At 34.2% G+C, this 13,749-nt stretch overlaps 3 protein-coding genes across 3 annotated transcripts; all 3 read left to right on the forward strand.

Moving 5' to 3' along the window:
• The first annotated feature begins 424 nt into the window (after window positions 1–424).
• On the forward strand, window positions 425–2,925 carry LOC116346256 (zinc finger protein 740-like). The gene is made up of 2 exons (XM_031776196.1): window positions 425–1,119; window positions 2,775–2,925. The coding sequence occupies exons 1-2, from the start codon at window positions 425–427 to the stop codon at window positions 2,923–2,925; spliced, it is 846 nt and encodes a 281-aa protein (XP_031632056.1).
• A 1,796-nt stretch (window positions 2,926–4,721) lies between these two features.
• On the forward strand, window positions 4,722–6,528 carry LOC116346270 (arrestin domain-containing protein 5-like). Its single transcript, XM_031776213.1, has 8 exons — window positions 4,722–4,749; window positions 4,823–5,114; window positions 5,197–5,271; window positions 5,335–5,465; window positions 5,538–5,729; window positions 5,848–6,057; window positions 6,132–6,336; window positions 6,406–6,528. The coding sequence occupies exons 2-8, from the start codon at window positions 4,868–4,870 to the stop codon at window positions 6,501–6,503; spliced, it is 1,158 nt and encodes a 385-aa protein (XP_031632073.1). The 5' UTR covers window positions 4,722–4,749; window positions 4,823–4,867; the 3' UTR covers window positions 6,504–6,528.
• A 677-nt stretch (window positions 6,529–7,205) lies between these two features.
• LOC116346272 lies at window positions 7,206–9,195 on the forward strand. Its single transcript, XM_031776215.1, has 7 exons — window positions 7,206–7,517; window positions 7,580–7,654; window positions 7,717–7,847; window positions 7,930–8,121; window positions 8,475–8,678; window positions 8,764–8,968; window positions 9,029–9,195. Exons 1-7 carry the CDS (start codon window positions 7,280–7,282, stop codon window positions 9,133–9,135), a joined length of 1,152 nt encoding a protein of 383 aa, XP_031632075.1. The 5' UTR covers window positions 7,206–7,279; the 3' UTR covers window positions 9,136–9,195.
• The last annotated feature ends 4,554 nt before the right edge of the window (window positions 9,196–13,749 follow it).

The following is a 13,749-nucleotide window of genomic DNA, read 5'->3' on the forward strand; positions in this document are numbered from 1 at the left end:
ACTTCGAAAATCGTAGTAAATCATTTTACGAAAATCTTCACGTGTAAAATTCATTTTTTTGTTGAGTCGCAGTTTACCAGTCACTGTAAACAATACAAATAGCGTTCGTACGACAAAAGGTTCAGGGCACGAATACATACCAAAACATCAAACTTTACGAATATGACAATGGTTTACATCGGGCAACACTATAAGTACCATTTTAAAAAAAATTATGGAGCAACCTACGTATCATATAGGCATGGCTCCGATACAAAAATTCCCATCTTTAGTAGTCTTTGTAAGAAAAGTGCTTCAAAAATTATTTTTATCTAAAACTAATGTCAGATTTAGTTTTCTTTGATGTCGTGGATCACAGTGCGGAAAAGTTCATCTTACGGATGTAAGACATTTTATTTTATTGTATAATTTCACAAGATCCACGATGACTCCATATCAAGCAAAAGGTGCTTCTAGCAGAAAGACCAAAAACAAGTGCAAATGTAAGCATGGTCGACGAGAATCACAAGTCAAAGTGAAGCAAGAGATCAAGGAGGAGCCAAAAGATGGTGCTGAATTGATTCAATACTCGCCACCACCGTCACCAGTCGCACCATCGATTGTCAATATCAAATCAGAAAGCGAGAGTGACAATGAGCTCGTGGATATTAAAATAGAGATCAAGTGTGAAGGTGAATGCTCGAAGAAAGATTGCGACTCGGCAAAGGAAGCTGGAAACATGAATGGAAATGAAAGCAACGGCCCAATTGGTGAAAATCAAAACGCTCCAAAGAAAAACTCAAACATTGATCGCAAACGACGTCTGCGTGAAAAGAAGAAAGCACGAAAAGGCAGATCTTCAAAACAACCAGCAGCAAAGGGACCGAAGAAACATAAGTGTCATTTTTGTGATTATGCTTCATCGTATAAATCACATATCACAATACATATTCGAACCCACACTGGCGAGAAGCCCTTTGAATGTGAAATATGTGCCTTGGCTTTTGCAGACCAAAGCAATTTGAATAGACACAAGAAAATCCATGTTCCAAAATGTCCGTTCAGTTGTTCAAAGTGTCGTCGTGGATTTACAAAAGAAGCTGAAAAGATCAACCACGAAAATGACTGCAAAGCTCACCAGTACGCATGCTACTTATGTGGAACTGCCATTTGGAAAGTGTCACAACTAAAGCGACACATACGAATCCATAGTGGCGTTATGCCATTCGCATGCCATATTTGTTCCAAAGCATTTGCAAGAAATTATGATCTAAAGAAGCATTTACGGACTCATATAAAACAACTGCCTTTTGCCTGCATCAAATATGGTCAACGATTCGTTCAAGAAAATGAAAAACAATTGCATGAGGACCGATGTATCGCCCATTTTCCCAAGAAGAAAACAAGAAGAAACACGAAAAACACTGCAATCGTCGCCTCCATCAGTGCTACTTGTGTGAAGAAACAAAGCAATCTTCACAGAAATTAAAGCGGCACATGCGAAGTCACCAAAAGGGGAAAGACCATTTCCATGTGAAGAATGTGACGCACGTTTTTTTGTGCGAGATGATGCGAAGAAACGTACGAAAATCGTTCATCGTCAAATGAAGTAACCGAATTTTTATCCGAAAGCATTTAAATTACAACAGATTTTTCACAACCCTTTTGATATCTTTTTCTATAAGATTAAAATGACAGAGTAGCCATTACTTATATTCATACACAATTCCTTCAACTTAAACACAACAATATACAAATCGAAATATTCTTAAAATAAATCGCTAATCAACCGAATTTTCAAAAATTGAATGAAAATAATGAAAAAGACATTGTTGAATAAATCAAATAAATTTGAATGAAGTAGTCCAGTCTACAGTTTTTATTCGATTTTCATATTAAGAAAAACATGCTATTTTCGTCATTATGAGTTTCCATCAGATTAAAACCAGCCGAACAAAATGTTTCGTTCAAATTTGAAATGATTTTATTGATTCGAGATTTAGTATTAATCTAAATGTTTGACGAGTGTCGCCGTCATTGTGTTTCAATTGACTAGAATCTATTTGTTTAATAGTAAGTTTTATAAAACACGATAAATATAATTATTAATTATATTTAAAGTATTGCGAAATTCCTCCTGTGAATAAACACATATTTGGTGAATTACCCTTGCCGTTTTTGTTCGTTGCCCTCATGTCGATGAGCATTGTGAAATTTTACAATTAATTTAATTTTTGTTAAATACAAAATAATGCTAAGATTCAAATCAAATATTCAGAATTTTGATTAGGTTTTCGGGGGAAGTACTGCATTTAACAATAGGTTGCTGGGCGCTGGACGTACAATCGCATTGAAGAAGTCACATGGGAAGCATATTCATTCTTTTCTCTAAATTTGTTTCCATAAAAATGATTCTGAAAGTTTTATAAGAGAAGAATACAGTTTCGCCTTTATTCCTTCTCCATACAAAATTAAAATTAACTCGCCAATTGGACTCTAGTATTTCTTTGTCGCATCCAACAGTTGCTGCTAAGAACTTCTTTTTAACAGAGACTACTCTGTAATTAATTCATCACTCTATATGAAAATATCCGATAGTTTCACTTCATGTATCTGCTGAAAATGTCTGATATTTTCATATAGCATGATGGATTAATTACAGAGTAGTCTCTGCATTTTAAATGCACTGCTTTCCCAGATACGATAATGTTAGCCAATGATTTCTGAGTATTGTGTTTACACAAAACTGCGTTTTTTCTCTAATTTTTGTAAGTTTTTTTTCTAATTTTGAATAGATTTTTTTGGATATGTGCCTTCAGTTTATCGGTGTTGTTGTGTGGTTTATCAATTCAAAATACATGGTCGAAATGGCGTGATAATCCAGTAACAATGAGTTTCACCGAGAAGGCTTCTCCAATTTCGGGTATGTATATTCCGGTCATGTAACATTCCAAACTAGTGACTTACTCCAAATAACTGTACCAAAAATATAATTGTACCATGCTTAGATCGAATGGTACCTCACTCAATCTAATTGTACCTTGCTAAAATATTCACACATTTTTCGAAAAAAAAAAATGGTACTCCAAATATTGGAATTTTTGTATGGGAGCAATACTTATTTTTTATCCGATCGTCTTGAAAATTTCAGGAAGTTATTTTTTATCGGAAAAAATAAGGCATATCAAATTTCAAGAAATTCCGACTATAACTAAAAAATTTCATTTTTACAAAATTCACACTTTTTTGAAAAATTATTTTACTCCAGATATTGGAACTTTTGTGTGGGAGTTATACATATTTTCTATCCGATGGTCTTGAAACTTTCAGGGAGAAAGGTACATTTTAGGTACAATTATTATCAGCCATAAAAATTAAAAAAATATCTTTGAGTTTTTTTTTTCGTCATTCTATCACAATATTGAGTTAGCCCGAAATGTGGGCTCCAAATATTATCCAAACGAGTGAGGTACAATTAAAAATAAATTGCGGTACAATTAAGTTCATTTTTGGTACAATTATTATCAGCAATAAAAATTTAAAAAATATCGTTGATTTTCATTTTTGCCATTTTTTCGGGAAACCCCCCGTGAATTTTGGAGGACATGCTCTGCAGAAGAACACCATCGAAGTAATGACTTTATGATGATGTTATTTTGAAGGTACATTTTAGGTACAATTATTATCAGCCATAAAAATTCAAAAAATATCTTTGAGTTTTATTTTGGCTAGTTGACCGGCAAATTGAAGTGCCCCGAAATTTGAACCTCAAATATTAGCCAAACGAGTAAGGTACAATTAAAAATAAATTGCGGTACAATTAAGTACATTTTTGGTAAAATTATTTAAACCTAGTTCCAAGTTTCGACTTTCACATGTGCGGACATTCGAATATACATCCGAACTAGATGGAATCACAATTTTCGATCCGATTTCAATTTCACAAAAAATTTGGGTAAAGCAGTAATAACAATTCTTTACTTCTTGCAATCGAGAGATGAAAATTCATCCATTTTATTCCAGAACCCAGCCATCAAATGTTGAGATTTACTTTCGCGATCATGAAGTGATCACAACCAAACGATCTGAAATGTACACAATAAGCAATTTCTTAGCAAATTGTGGTGGATTACTTGGATTATTTCTGGGCGTATCAATGCTTAGTGTGATTGAATTTGTTTATTATTCAACTCTTCGGTTGTACTGGTCACTTCGACAATGGAAAACCGATCATACTGTCGTTCCGTTTCAAAGAAATCTTATCAACACCGTATCCATTGACATTCCAAATTAAATTACTAACAATCATGGGCTCTTGAAGAGCTCGGTTATTGAGAAATTCTTTTCTTTTGTGTGTTCTATAAATTAAGTGGTAAATATTGTTTGAAATATCACACTTTTGAGTGACAGAGTGTAAATAATAGGATGTATAGTGTATAGCACAGATTGATCTTGACAAAACTATATTATCTGATATGTGAAAATTTTAAAAGCTTATAATTTGACACATTTTTTTATCCGTTCTATGCGGACTGAATAAAAACTTAAGGCTGGGTACGAAGTTCAGAAATAAAAAAAAAACCAGCACGTGTTTAGCATTGGCGCGTGTCACTGTATCACCTAATTCTTACGAATATGAAACGGAAAACCAACGGCACACATAAACGCAAAATATATAATAACTTCAACAGCGCCTAAGCTATTTGTCGATCACCAGTATGTTCTAGTCGTTTTAGCGGTGAACTTGTCCGAGAAAAATAGATTGATATTGTAATATTTTTGGTTTCCAAAGTGAAAAAAGTTTTATTTTGATTGGAATTTCATTATAGTTTTTCATTTTCAGAATAAAATCGTGAATAAAAATATTTCAATTTTTTTTCAAACAAAAATGACCACACCAACATGTTTAATTGAATTCAAGAACAATCCCGAGAACGTTGTGTACGCCGATAGCGTTGCCACTTGTGTGGTACAATTAATATTACCAGAGAAAATAATTGTCGATGGTGTTTATATTTTGATATCGGGAGTAGGATATGCTAAAAAGAAACAATACAGTGGCAGACGCAGACGTCAGGCAAAGTTTGAATGCAACCAGGTTTATTTGAATGAAAGAATGATCTTCATTAACACTAGTAATTGAGTTTTTCATCATTTCATTTGGAAATTCTTTGATTTTGATTTGATCGTTCTTTTTATTCGCATTTTGAAATACAGGGGGAACGATACTTACATCCGGAACACATATTTATGAATTTCCTTGTAGATTTCCATCTAATCTACCAACATCATGTAAGATCCGTGTGAGATTTCAAAAATGCAACCACTTTGAAATTCAATGATTACATTTTTCAGGCGAAGGAAACATTGGCTATAAAAGATATACGACAACATTCACACTTAAATTGCCAATAGATTCATATAATTTTGTAGTACCATTCACTGTGATACGTCCAATTGACTTAAACACAATGCCACATCTACGAGTAATCTAGTCTATTTTTAACGAATTTTAAAATAACTTTCTAACTTCTCTATCGTATTTTCATTTCATTCAGCAACCGATCTATCAACAATATGAAGATTATTCGTTGTGTCATATGCTTTTTTGCTGCAGTTATGCATTTGTGCAATACAGCATTGAAATTCCAGTAGGCGGTTATGTTCCAGGGCAAAATATAAATATTAAAATAAAAGTAACCAAATCCGAAAATCAAACGATCCGTGAATTCGTGGCAGAACTTTTCAAAGTGAGAATCAGTGAAACACAAACATTTACCAAATGTCAATGGCATGATTCAATTCAAATTTTCAAAACTGAAGTCTTATTTATACATAAAAAGCTTTCGTTCGCGTTTTTTTTTTCAGATAATCGACTACAAAATGACAGAAACTGGTTTATTTGTTATGTTTCCGGATACGATACATGTCAACGAATCTTTTTTATTGGGAACTGATAAAGTAGATGCATCAGAAATATCGCAAGAAGGAACCGTGCACTTAAATATTCGTGTACCAGCTGTGCCACCAACAGATCTACATCCTGACGTCGTTATAAAAGATCAATACATACTTCAAGTAAGAATTATTTTTTATCTAAATTGTGGTGCTTGGGCTGTACGAAGTATTTAACTTTATTTGTGAATGAAAAGGTATCGGCTAATGGAGGTTCTCACAGCCTGGATTTACAAAAATTTAAAATTCCGATCATAATTGGGTCATATCCTTTGCAAGACGCACCATCACCTCTTCCTAGCAATTCTATGCAATCAAATGGACTAGCCCTTGATGACAGCGCTTCCGTATCACCAAGTGCTCCATCATTTCCGGAGAATTTATCGGATGCTCCAAGTGATGGTATATAACATTTACTTCGATTTAATTCGATTCCATTACATAAATAATTACATAAATTTTTATTTATAGAACCTCCACCAACATATGAAGAAGCCAACTATTTGAACGATGGCTCGTTCAAGCCAAAGTATCCATCATTCAAACGTAAAACTTCGTATTCAAATTGATTAAAAGCACTTTGCATTTTGTTCGAAACTAGAAAAATAAAAGGAAATTCTAACAAAAGGTTCTGCCAATTTTTTGTTTTTAAAGTAAAAAAAATGTCTTGTCTGGGAAATTTTATGTTTTCTCACTGTGACCAATTGTTGGCAATACCAGTGCTTTTTGCATTTAAAAATGTGTCTTTCTTTATAGCCTTACATACTTGGTGACAAACTATAACCAAAATTCTTGGTGTGTAAAAAATGTTTTTACAGAAACGAGTACTCTCTGCAAAAAAGTTATTTGGCAGTTAATTTGTGATTGATGCCATTTGAACTTGTGCCTTATGAGCAGAGTATCAAGGCCAAAGCAAAAGTTTTCGGGTTCAATCGATGCAATAATAGAAACATATGTTTGACTACGACACGGCGTAAGTCCATAAATAAACTACATGAACTCTGTGCTTGTCTTTAGCGTCAATCGCTGATTGCGCAGCGCTCAAATTCGGATACGCAACCATCTCAGCTAATTCTTGCGTATATGAAACGGAAAACGAACGGTACATGCTACAAATAAACGTAAAATATAAAATTGCTTGAAAAGCTTCCAAGCTATGTTATCGTCGACAGTATATTTTATTCATTTTACCGGTGAACATTGTGACTTTATTTATAAAAAGAATATTCTTACAAAAGACGTAATTTTTTGTTTTCCAACGTGAATAAAAGATAAGAAGTTTAAAAAAAGAAAATCACGTTTAAAGTGATGAGAATTGATTGAGTTTAACAATAAATCGAAAAAAATGTCTACACCAACAAATGGACCAACATGTTTCATCGAATTCGAGAACAATCCGGAGAAAGTTGTGTACACTGGCACTGTTGCTATCGGTACAGTGCGATTGACATTACCAGAGCCGATAACTGTTCGTAGTGTTTTTATTGAAATATCAGGTGTTGCGTGTGCGAAAACCACAAAAAGGCGCAGAAATTACAAAAGCGATTGGGTCTATTTGAATTACAGAGAGATTTTTATTGGCGGTATAATTACATTTTTTTTTTCTATTCGAATGCCGTTGATTGTTCTTCGTTTTAAAATACAGGCGAAACCATACTTACACCCGGAACCTATACGTATGAATTTGTTTGTAGTTTTTCATCTGATCTACCAACATCATGTAAGATCCGTGTGAGATTTCCAGGCGGAAACTGTTTGAAATTCAAAGTTTTCTTTTTTCAGGCGAAGGAATTATTGGGTATAAAAGATATACGGCGACTTTTACACTCAAAATGCCAACAAATTCTTACGATTTCGCAGAACCATTCACTGTTATACGGCACATTGATCTTAATACAATGCCACATTTGCGAGTAATATATATTCATTCTATTTTTAACAAATTCAAAATAAACTTGCAAGTTTATGTTTGGCACACGTGTCTTTTTTGCATAGGAACCAATCTATAAACTGTATGAAGAATTTTCGATGTATAAGTCCCTGTTGTGTTGTGTTTCGGAATATATGAAATTCGCTGTTCATATTCCAGTCGGCGGATATGTTCCCGGGCAGAATATTAACATTCAAATCAATGTGTACAAATCAGCCGATCATGTTATACACGAATTTACAGCTGAACTTTTCAAAGTGAGAATATATTCAGTTTTTGAATGAATTTGGATTTTGAGAGTTCCGTTTACGATGGCTGATCCCGGGATCAATGGCATTTTGTAATCAAAATCGATCCAAATTAGCATTTTCAGACATTAAAAAAATGAAATATCTTATCTGATCGAGCTCATCACCAATTTTTATTCATTCATATGTCTCTATCACTCTTGTTACAAAAGACTCGACGTGATCGTTTCCAAGCTCATCCCGATGATAAACTTCACTGTCTGCGAGTGCCTGTTCGGATCTGTTCTGGGATCAGTGCTGCTAAAAGCCACTGCCAGGAACTTTTCGAGCTATTATTTGAACATAACTTTTGTTTTCTCCAGGAAATCAACTACAGCATGACATCCACCAGTTCAATATTACCGAACAAGAGTCGTTTCAGTGAATCCTTCACTTTAGGGAGGGCAGACGTGAATGCATCAGAAATATTGGCAGAAGGAACTGTTTTCTTAAATATTCCAGTGCCAGCTGTACCACCGACAGACCTTCATTGTGACGCCGTTATAAAAGATCAATACATGCTTTGCGTAAGAAGGATTAAAATATAATTTTCATTTTTAAAATCTTTTCAACTCCACTTTAATGTCCTTTTTTTAAATCACTTTTTTAAAGATTTCGGCAATAAGCTACAAAACACATCAAATTAAAATTCCGATCATAATTGGATCATATCCGTTAAGAGATGATCCGATACCAAGTGCTTCATCTTTTTCTGACAGTGCAATACTGTCGAGTGCTCCACCTCTTTTTGAGAATACTGCCTTAACGCCAAGTGCTCCATCATTTCCGGAGAATTTATCGGATGCTCCAAATTATGGTATACAATTAGCTCGATTTTAAAAGCTTAGATTTTGACAAATCAAACATTTATTTAAAGACCCGCCACCAACCTACGAAGAAGCCACCTATCTGAGCAATACAAGCAGTAACTCATTCAAACCAAAGTATCCGTCATTTAAACGTAAAACATCTTATTCAAATTGATTACACTATAGTTTTGCACGTAATAAAAAATTATTATGATAAGTTAATAATAATAAGCATTCCCACCAATATCGTTATTAGGATCGGAACCTAATAACGTTATTATGATTTTATTAACTTATCATGATAAAATCATAATAATGTTATTAGGATTACATCCTAATACTTATTATGTTTTATCATAATATTTATTAGGATTCATCTTAATAAATACCGTGGACACTTCACTTGTCTGAAGTAGCGCCATCTGTTGAAAATTGTTTTTGGCTGAATAACAATATGCTATCAAGTGAACACGGTATTTATTAAGATCAATCCTAATAAATATTATGATAAAACATAATAAGTATTAGGATGTATAATAATTATCATCCTAATAAAAATTTATTACGATATCGCAAAACGCAAAACTATAGATTACACGGCTTGATAAATTTTTTATGTTTCATATTTTTTGACATTTTGTTAAGAATTTTATAATGTGATCGTAACATTGTATTAGCGAATAAAATGCAAAGAATAATACATACCTATTCGGCGACAAAGGTGTATTTGGCCAGAACTAAAGAAATAAAATGTCTTACATCCGTAAGATGAACTTTTCCGCACTGTAATCCACAACATGCATTTATTAAAAATCTTTCACTCAAAGAATTCACGAGAAAACTGAATCTGACATTAGTTTTACGATACAAATAATCATGTGAAAATTTGCAGAGGTTATTTTTTTCACAAAAAGTTAAGATTCTGAAAGTTTGAAGAAATTTAATGCATATTAAGGGTACTTCCCAAACAAAATTCCGTTTTTGAGCGAAAAATCCAAAATGTTGTTCGGGAGGTACCCCTAATATGCGTTGAAATGTCTTCAAACTCTCGGAATGGCATTTTTGTGTGATAAAAATAACCTGTGCAAAGTTTCAGCTCATTACGATATCATACAGGCATGGCTTCCATACATAATTTCAATTTTTTTTGACATTTTTGTATGAAAAGTGTGTCGAAAGTTATTTGTATCGCAAAACTAACGTCATATTCGGTTTTCTCGTACCCAAAAACCTCCCAATACATATTTTTGAGTGTTCAAGAATACATTAAATATCACTTTTGGAAGAAAAATTGAATTTTTCCCAGACATTAGGTTTGAGCTATGGATATAGCGGCTGCTATTTCATAGCTGCTATTCATAGGCGCTATTTATCTCGTTTTAATGCATTTATGCATATTGTGCGTTATTTTCTACATCTCTCTCGTACTCACATTCAAATGTACAAAAGAATAGTAGGCTATGATATTCCTACTCGGTGTTACACACAGCACACGAATTAAATAGCGCCTATGAATAGCACCTATAAAATAGCAGCCGCTATATGCATAGCTCGAGCCTAATGTCTGATTTTTCCCATGGATGGCCATGGGCATCACACCAGACATGACACTTCACTCTGTCAACCAAAGTTGCTCAAAATCTAATGGTTTCTATTCCTCGGCATCCCCAATCATCCTGTGAAGTCAGATTTTGAATTACTTTTCTTGTTTGAAAGTTATCGTGTTAACAAATTTTTGCGTACAGGGTACCACGCACATACATTCGGACATCGAAAAAACGCTAGATTCGTGTTCCCTGGCTCCTAAAACACCCAGAAAACATGTTTTTTGAGGGTGTTAATTTTTCGACCGATTCCAATACTTTACCTTACACACTAGGTGTGTGCGGAAAAGTAATAAATAGCTGTCCTTATAGCATTTCTCAATATATTTGTTAAGAAGATTTCATAGAATAGAGATATTCTCAATAACTTTTGCATGTAAACTACAGTATGTTTCATTATAGAGAGAGGTTGATTTAACTACCACAAATTTCAAATATCCTAAAAATGTTTTTGGTGTTGCCATATGAGACTCTAAGCTACTACGCCAATTAACAATGACAGCTCTCAAATCAGTACAGTGTTTATTGTGCAACGAAAACATTATTTCCGAACATTTTCATTCACGGTTTGAAGCCGTTTTTCTGCATTTGCATCCAAAAGGACAAAGAATGTCGATCACATCGACTGCTAAATACATTAAAAAGTCAAAAGGGTTCGTAATAAAGTGAATCCAGCAGTATAAGCATGAAAAAAAAGTGAACGACCAGCCCAATCTGAAGCCAAACTGAGCCTCCTCGCAACAGGAAGATAAACGGAGAGTCAAGTTGTTCGATAAAAATTTAGGTATGTTGTTGAGCCAAGGTGTTGAACGGCTACGCCGTCTTAAAATAGAGGTCTCGCGCTCTACTATCAGGAGAAGATTAGATGTTGCCGGTGTTCGTTATCGCAGTAAATTGAAGAAACCGCTTTTGACAGAAAACCAGAAGAAAAAGGCACTGACGGGGCAAAGCAAAATTCAAGAAGAGATTGGAGCGAAGTTATATACACTGACGAGTCATTCTTTTGGCTGGTGAATAGCACTACCCATGCCTAGTCTAGAGCCCAAAAGAGAATGGTCGTTCGCACGGTAAAGTATCCGAAAAAGGTGCATGCTTATGGTTGCTTTTGTGAAGCTGGTTTTGGAAAGTTGACCATATTCACGGGGATTCCAAGCGCCGTGAGGATGAACCAACATTATTCATCGACACCGTTACCCATCGCTAAGAAGTTCTATGGCAACCACAATTCGAATTGGCTTCTATTAGAAGACAACGATCCAAAACACAAAAGTCGTCTATGCAATGCTTGGAAAGAGGAAAATGACATTAAACAAATGGACTGGCCGCCACAGTCACCCGATTGCAATCCGAACGAAAATTTTTGGGCTATTATTAAGGCATGGCTTCGTGGTAAAACATACCGCAATTTGAAGCAGCTCAGTTCATTCATTCAGCGCCAGTGGAAAGGTTTTCAAAGCGAATATGCTGAAAATTTGAGCAAAAGTATGCCGAATAGATGTGCCTGTGTGATCGAAAAGGCAGGAGAATGGATTAAATATTAATTTGTGGCGCCGTAGCTTAGATACTAAATAGAATGTATATAAAATAATTTTGTAAAACTCTTGAGTTTTATTATAAAAAATCAACCTCTCTCTATAATGAAACATACTGTAACTAAATACAACGTTCGTAAATATCAATATCACCATTTCATTCGAAAATCAATTACGGCAACTGGGAATATTGCAATTAAGTAAATAAAAAAAATAACAAACGACACAAAATGAATGTGATATGTCCAATTAACTACTCACTATTATCTAAAAGTTGTTTATCTCATGGAGTGTGCATTTTGTTGAAAATATGGTAATATTTTGTAATATGGTATTCGAAGGATTTCTGTAAACGCACTCATTAATTGCATATGACAATTAACTGACGGCTGGACAATGACCTTGGACAATGCACTTTTAGTTTAATAAAAACCTTCTCGTTCATACACTCGACCTAACGAGACGTATTTTATTGCAGCGCTCTGAAAATATATCTTTCATTACAGTCAACACTTTTGATATCATATTTCAGTAGTAATTCACAACACATTTTATACCCGCTTGTAAATTGCAAAACTTACATATCATGTACATTACACAAATAAGCTGTATACCGTTGAAATGTGACTACAAATAGACGTAAATTATAAACAAAAAACTTTCTGCTTTCAAAATGTACCAAGAACTTTATTATCTCTGGGTTAATGATGATTTTGCAAGACAATTGAATTATTTTACTATAAATGCTTTATTTTAATGCCTAAAGATGAAAATCAGAGAGTTTGATCCGCAAAAGACAAAGTGTGACGTTCGGTACAAGAGACGATGACAGTGTACACCAACGATTGGAAACGCTGTAGTTCAGTGTTTAATTGAGTAGGGCGGCGCCACCTTCTATACATACAAATGTCCATTTAAATCAGCGCCATCTACGCTAAAACATACTTTTGGTTGAAAATAAAACGCCATCATATTCCGACATTGGTGTACACTGTACACACAGAATGTGACTTATAAATTATAAGTTATAATCGCTGAATTTTCAAACTGAGTGTGAATATGTTTCGCGCTGAATTTCAAAGAATAAAGACAGTGACTAAATAACATTCATTAAGGCTCCATTTGCTAAGAGTTAAATCTTTTATATTGAAAAATTTAATTCTTCCTTCGTCAAGTTTTTCAAACATTTTTGTATTATCTTAGTTTATTCGAGCTCTGAACATTTTTACGTTTTTACTTTTCTGCACACCTAGTGTAGGAAAGGTATTGTATTAGGCCAGAAAATTAAAGTCATCCAAAAACATGTTTTCTATGCATATTTAATGTAGAAAACACGATTGGAGATGATTTTGGTGCATATTAATGTGCGTCGCTGTGTGTGATGTGTCCTGTGTCCTGTGACCTGTGACCTGTGTCCTGTGTCCTGTGGCGTGTTGCCAAAATTTGTTAACTCGATAAATCTTCTTCCAAAAACTCAATTCAAATTCTGACTTTGCAGGATGATTTGGGACTACTAGGAGACGTGCTGATTAGTTTTTGAACAATATCTGTTGACCGGTGTAATTTTTTTTGGTCCGAATGGAATATCCACATCCATACATTTTACTTTTTTGATCATTTTTCAACCATTTTGGTGACACGATGGTTTCGTGC

Source organism: Contarinia nasturtii, unplaced genomic scaffold (assembly GCF_009176525.2).
Source record: "Contarinia nasturtii isolate CC-2019 unplaced genomic scaffold, AAFC_CNas_1.1 Cnas_scaffold_1489, whole genome shotgun sequence".
Lineage (NCBI taxonomy): Eukaryota > Metazoa > Arthropoda > Insecta > Diptera > Cecidomyiidae > Contarinia > Contarinia nasturtii.